The sequence below is a fragment of the Balaenoptera musculus genome, chromosome 14, assembly GCF_009873245.2.
Source record: "Balaenoptera musculus isolate JJ_BM4_2016_0621 chromosome 14, mBalMus1.pri.v3, whole genome shotgun sequence".
NCBI classification, from domain to species: domain Eukaryota; kingdom Metazoa; phylum Chordata; class Mammalia; order Artiodactyla; family Balaenopteridae; genus Balaenoptera; species Balaenoptera musculus.
Genome location: NC_045798.1, coordinates 556,176 through 562,489, shown reverse-complemented (window position 1 = coordinate 562,489; position 6,314 = coordinate 556,176). Strand labels below are relative to the sequence as shown.

At 62.6% G+C, this 6,314-nt stretch overlaps 1 protein-coding gene across 1 annotated transcript; it reads right to left on the bottom strand.

Moving 5' to 3' along the window:
• Positions 1 to 3,907: 3,907 nt before the first annotated feature.
• Positions 3,908 to 5,969, bottom strand: LRCOL1 (leucine rich colipase like 1). Its single transcript, XM_036823365.1, has 4 exons — positions 5,531 to 5,969; positions 4,671 to 4,810; positions 4,440 to 4,565; positions 3,908 to 4,371 (listed from the first exon to the last, which is right to left on the bottom strand). Exons 1-4 carry the CDS (start codon positions 5,967 to 5,969, stop codon positions 4,174 to 4,176), a joined length of 903 nt encoding a protein of 300 aa, XP_036679260.1. The 3' UTR covers positions 3,908 to 4,173.
• Between the last annotated feature and the right edge of the window lie 345 nt (positions 5,970 to 6,314).

Below are 6,314 nucleotides of genomic sequence, written 5' to 3'. Positions count from 1 at the left end.
GGCTGAGAGGGAAACTCTTATGTCATGTGTATTTTACCACAAATTTTCAAAAATTGCATTCCATGACTACAGAATAAAAAGTTTGGGGGAAGAAAAAAAGCCAGGAAAACTGTAGACCCACTTCCTCCCCACGGTGGGCAGGCGTCTGCGACATTTTGCATGTGAGCTTGGGGGCGAGGATGCCTGGGGGGCACCCGTGGAGACCGCTTTCTTGCCTGCAGAGGAGGTCGTCCCGTCCTCCCCATGACGTGGGAGACGTGCGACTTGCTCTGGACGAAGAATCACCCAAGTCCCTTCCGCAGGGTGGTGCCCGGGACCGTGTCCCCCGGCCCCCAGCACCGCGGCAAAGTCCCCGCGGCCGCCCAGCGACCAGGCCTCAGAGACGGGGCCATGAGCGGGGCCACCACCATCGGGTGACCCCCGTGAGCCCCTGTGGAAAGTGGTCCTCGGATCACCTGTCGCCAGCTCCCTTGCAGACCCCCTCCTCCCACTCTGCCCGGCCCTGGACCTGAGGTGGATCCCAGGGTCCCTCCTCCGAGGAGCTCTTGGTCTGCCATCAAATCAGGGCCACCCAGGATGGCGAGGAGGCCAGCGGGGGGGACCCGGAGGACCTTCAAGGTGACAGACGAGAACCCGACCCGGGGCCCCTCCGTGAACCGCCCCTTCCTCTCCCTCCCTTCCCAGGGCCTGGGGCCCAGCAGCTCTTCCCGGGCATCTACGGTGTTTCTAGAACGACTTGGAGGGTGTCACGGGCTGAACTGTGTCCCCCAGGTTCACAGGTTGAAGCCCGACCCCAGGACCTCAGGATGTGACTCTGCGTGGAGACGGGGCCTTTAAATGGGTGACTGAGGTAGAACGAGGTCATTAGGGTAGGGCCGAATCCCACAGGACGGGCGTCCTGAGAACAGACACAGGGAGGACCACGTGGGGACACGGGGAGGACGCGGCGTCCGCGCCGCCCCAAGGCTGTCAGCCGTGCGCGCGGGGGCAGCTCACGCCCCGGACACCACGTTCTCCGAGGAGTGCCCGGCCTCGAGGGGACCAGGCTCTCCTGGAGGGGGAGGAGCGGGGGCTCCGGCCGATCCCCGCGGAGGGACCCCGCCAGGAATCCCCTCGCGTGCGGCGCTCACCCGGGCTAACCTGCGCGAGGCCGGCAGCCAGTGGGCACACTGCTGTTTTCCTGCTGCAAAGGGGAAACTTCGGGGTCTGTCCGCATCCCCGGAGGAGCGAGCCGCTGGGGCTCCCCGGGGCCTGGCCGGCTGCCGACCCCCAGCGCCACCTGGCGGCCGCGGGCAGAACTTCCCTTGTGCCCGCGGGGTGCCGGCGGGTGGGGCCGCTGTGGGTGCATCAAAGAACAGAACAGGCAAGACGCCCGCGCGGCGGGCCCAGCGCCCCAGGAGCTGAGGCACCATGAAGCAGGCGGAGCGTCCGCAGCATCGGAAGGCCCCGCACCTGAGGACACACGGAGGGGCCGGCACTAGGGTGGCCGGGGTCCCGCTGAGAACCAGGCGTCTGAGTACGGACTCGGCTGCGGGCGCTGCGTGGCTCTGCGGGCCGATCCTGGGAGGCCCTGCGGCGCGAGACCGGCTCCCGGAGAGGGAGGGGTCGGTGGCAGAACCTCAGGGAACGAGGCGGGGACAAGGTCGGACACTGCTGGCCGTACGGGGGACCCTGTGCCTCTACCCCAGAGTCTCCAGAATATTTTGAGCTAAGGAGAGCGATCCTTCTGGTTTTGCTGTTTTTATTTTATTTATTTATTTTTGGCCTTGCCGGGAGCGGGGCCGGGCGGGCATGCGGGATCTTAGTTCCCCAACCGGGGACCGATCCCGTGCCCCCTGCAGGGGAAGTGCCGAGTCTTGACCACTGGACTGTCAGGGAAGTCCTGGTTTTGTTGTTGTTGTTTTTAATTTATTTATTTATTTATTTTTGGCTGCATTGAGTCTTCGTTGCAGTGTGCGGGCTTCTCATTGCGGTGGCTTCTCTTGTTGTGGAGCACGGGCTCTAGGCACGTGGGCTTCAGTAGTTGTAGCACGTGGGCTCAGTAGTTGTGGCTCGTGGGCTCTAGAGCACAGGCTCAGTAGTTGTGGCGCACGGGCCTAGTTGCTCCGCGGCATGTGGGATCTTCCCGGACCAGGGCTCGAACCTGTGTCCCCTGCAGGCGGATTCTTAACCACTGCACCACCAGGGAAGTCCCTTAACTGGGTTGTTTCCACTTAAGTTTTGAGAGTTTTTTGTATAGTCTGCATCCAAGCCCTTTGTCAGATGTGTCATTTCTTCTCGTCTGTGGCTTGTCTTTTCATTCTCTTAACAGTGTCTATCACAGAACAAAAGTTTTTAATTTTTATGAAATCCAATTTATCTAATTTTTCTGTTATGTGTGGTGTTTGGTCATGACTAAGACCTCTTTGTCTAATCCAAGATCATGAAAGTATTCTCCTCTTTTTCTTCTAAATACTTTACAGTTTTATGTTTTACATTTAAATCTATTCTTTTGTTTGTTTGTTTTAAACTATCCTTTGTGGCTTACCTGGCTTGTTCTCATTATTAGGGTGGGAGCAATGGCTTCTCATGACTTACTCTGCAAGGACCGTCATAGTCAGCTCCAGCCCAGGAGGAGCGGGGAGAAGGGGAGGAGGAGAAGGGGAGGAGGGAGGGGTAGGAGAATTTTTTTTAACAGAGCCCAGAAAAGCAGCCTGGTGTCTGCAGGGTGGGTGCTGGGCACAGAGGAAGGTGACAGTTAAATTTCTGGCACTCTGGGCACAGAGCCGGCTCTGGTGTTTGCCCCGAGAAGCCACCAGAGGGAACAGATTCTGGATCAGCCAGGACTTCTGCTCCAGGGGAAGGTGGGGGACCTGGGGGCCGAGGGGGCAGGAGGAGGGACCAGTGGGAGGCCCCCTCCCCCCAGGGGTCTTCAGCGGGCTCCAGTGTCCTCACTGCACCATCCGCAAGGTCAGGGGAGCCTTTCCAGTTGGAACGGCCAGCTGATGACTTTTACCTGCAGTGACCTGTGTGCGCCTGCGGGGGAGGGATGTGTCTGCACCTGCCCTTCCCTCTGGGGAGACTTGGTCTCTGGTTAAGGGGGCTCCTTAGGATGGCGCTGAGCTGAGACCCGCTGTCTCCACGTCCACAGAAACACTCGCTCAGTCGGGAGGTTTACTGATGCTAAGTTGTCACCTCGAGGTTCCAGTAGGTGCCACCCGGATACGGGTGGTCTCAGGAGGTCACAGCTAGACATCTAATACCTACAGGTTTTCGTCGTCCCAGGAAGAACAGCCTGAACACGTGCGGGTCTCGGGGTCCAGGGAGGTCTCCAGGGCACAGACCAGGTCCAAGTCACTAGAAGACACAGCAGAACTGGGAAACGCACAGGGAGACGCATCCTGCAAGGCAGGAGCAGGAGGGGCTGGCCTTCGGGCCGGCTGCATCGTAAGGGCCACACCCTCCTCAGGACCGGCAGTCAGCACCTCTGGGCGGGGCCGCCTTGTTGGCTCCGACACCCTCGGGACACCCGTGGGCTCGCTGTCGTGGCACCCGCGGCGCCCACTGCTGCTCCGGGTGCGGATGGGCCAGGCGGGCGTGCTCAGAAAGCTCTGGTTCTCAACCTCGGGGCTCAGACACACCTTTACGGTCAGACTGAAGCCACGGGTCCCGGCGTCCGACACCTTTACGGTCAGACTGAAGTCACGGGTCCCGGCGTCCGAGCTCGGGCACCAGGGTGTCGTCTCCCAACCGCTCGCTGCGACCCTCCGGTCACCGTGCCCCACCTCCCTCTGCCCCCCCCGCCCCGTTCTCCGTGCCGTCTTCAGGTTCTGCGTCCTGGGGGGCCGCCTCACTGAACTCCTTCCTCTGGGGAAGGCAATGGGAGGGGAGGAGGGGGGAGGAGGAGGCTCCGGCGAGGGTCCTTCCCTTTGTCCAGCCCGGGGTGCAGCCCCACAGGAGTCAGTCCCGGCGCCGCCCCGTCCCGTGGGTCCGCCACCCGCCGCTGTGCTGGCCCTCCACCGGGCGTCCAGCGCCGTGTCCTGCTGCGACCCTGGTGGACCTGAGAGCCCACCACCCATGACCCGTGTCCTTTTCTGACGCCTCATCCGGGCTCTGCTTCAGGAAACAGGAACGGAGGCCGATCTGCAGAGGCAGTTGGCGGCCTCTCCTGGGAGGGGACACACCACTTCCAGGTCACTGCCCACCCGCCCTCACGCCAGTCACCGGAGTTAGCCCCACAGGCGGGCCAGACCCGGTTCCAGGACTCACCCAGGGCAGGCACTGGACCAGGACGCCGCTCCGGCGGACGCAGCGGTGGGGGCCGACCTCGTTCGCCTGGATGCAGCACTTACTGCGGCACTCGCTGTGGTCCGTGCAGTGGTCCCCGTTGGGCTGGGGACAGCGGTCAGAGGTCAGAGCCAGCAGGCGCCACCCTCCGGCCCCGCGGCCCTTGGCCTCACCTTGCGCCATGGCACGCACTGCAGGAAGATGGTCTTGGCCGTGCAGTACGTCTGCGGCCCGTAGCTGCTGGTGACGCAGCAGCCGCTCCGGCACTCCGTGTGGTCCAGGCAGGTGTGCCCATTCGGCTGCGGGAGAAGGAGACCTGTTCCCTTCCGCCAGGCCCCCGGCCCTCCTTCCCAGGGTCCGCCCTCCCCAGCCCCTCGCCCCTCGCCGGCCGGAGCAGGGCACACCTTCTGCCAGGACAGGCACTGCTGGAAGACGGTCTGGGGGCTGCAGAACTTCTGGGGACTCAGGCTGTTGGTGACACAGCAGTCGCTCTGGCACTCCGAGTGCTCCTTGCAGGCCTCCCCGATGCCCTGCCAAGTCAAGGCTCACCCAACTGTGCCCGCCGCAGCCCCGTGTCCTCCCCCACCCTTCAAACTTAGCTCGCCCGCCTGACACTGTTCTGGAACATCCGCAGACAGCGGGGGTCCAGAAGATGGAGAGCCAGGGGAGGGAGGCAGAGGGTAAACTGAGGCACAGAGGATGGAAGAGGCGGGCAGGGAGGAGTGCCACGAATGAAGCTTCCAGGCCCCCTCCCCACACTCTCATGTTTTACAGGTGAGACGCTGCGGCTCAGAGAGGGTAGGTGACTTGCCCGGGATCACAGAGCCAACAAGGAGTTGGACTGAAGCCCAGGCCTGCCGCCCGCCCACCACCTGTGAGGGGCCCTCCACTCGGCTCTCAGAAATCTCCTTCACAAACTCAAAATTACTGAAGGTCCCAAAGAGCCGTTGTTCCGCGTTTACTGTTCTGGGTAAGTCACTTCAGCTCTCAAGGGCTGAGAATAAAGCCGTCTGGGCTCAGGGTCGGGGCGGCCCAGCGGGTGAGACCCGAGGACGGAGGAGGAGCAGCTTCTGAGCCGTCCGGAGACAAAGCAGACAGGAGGGCCCCAGGGAGGGGGCTACACAGTGCGGGGTCCTCCCTGCTGCATCCTGCGCGGGGGCCACCGCAGACCAGGCAGGACACGGGGACCAGGGAGGTGACACACAGCCCCCAGGACACAGATCGCGTTGTCTCTGCTGTCACAGCACGATGCACACGAGCTGACCACTGTCACCCCGGCACCCGCTGCGCCCTCCTCCCCCCCTCCTCTGGGCCCGCCCCCTGCCATTCCACCCCGCGCTGCCGGGGCCCTGGAGCAGCTTCTGTCCCAGGTAGCAGGGGCTACTGGACTTGGGACTTGGTGACGGGCCTGGGTGTGAGTCAGGAGTCAGCTGTCCTGGGGGCCTGAGAGCCTTGGGAGGCGGATGTGCTCGCAGGCTGGGCGCGGGAGGGGGGACGGAAGGAGAAAAAACCCCGGGGCAGGAAGGCGGGCTGGGAGCCAGGGAGCCCCCGTGGGCCTGGGTGCGGGCAGCCCCGGACCGTGCGGCGATAGGGGGCAGGGACGTGTAGCTCACCTTGTGGGAGTGCGGCAGGTGCTTCCCCCGCGTCGTCACCAGGGTCGCGGGCAGCACCCAGAGCAGCAGCAGATGCCGGGCGCTGGCCATCGCTCCTGGCCTGTTGGCCCCAGAGGGCGTGGAGTCCCTGCCCGCAGGGCTCCTGCCCTTCCCCTTCCCAGTCTTTCTCCAACCAAATGGATTTTTAAACATGAGTAGACATTGTTTTCTTAGAGGGTTTTTTTTCTTAGAGGGGTTTTGTTTACAAGATGGGGCAGGAAGTGCAGAGAGTTCCCATACATGCCCCTGCCCCGCCTCCGTTTCCATTATCAATATCTTAGTCGGTGTCATGCATTTGCTGCAATCCATCAAGCGATCTTGATACATTATTATAAACCAAAGCCCGCCGTTTCATGAGGGTTCGGTCTTGGTGTTGTACATGCGATGGGCTTGGAC

What these genes read in the sequence shown, in the direction of transcription:
- LRCOL1 (XM_036823365.1), bottom strand. Translation starts at nt 5,969, where the DNA reads ATGGCCAGCGCCCGGCATCTGCTGCTGCTCTGGGTGCTGCCCGCGACC. An exon ending in AGTGCCTGTCCTGGCAGAAG is followed by an intron (nt 4,566 to 4,670) that starts GTGTGCCCTGCT and finishes CTTCTCCCGCAG; the next exon opens with CCGAATGGGCACACCTGCCT. An exon ending in AGTGCGTGCCATGGCGCAAG is followed by an intron (nt 4,372 to 4,439) that starts GTGAGGCCAAGG and finishes CGCTGTCCCCAG; the next exon opens with CCCAACGGGGACCACTGCAC.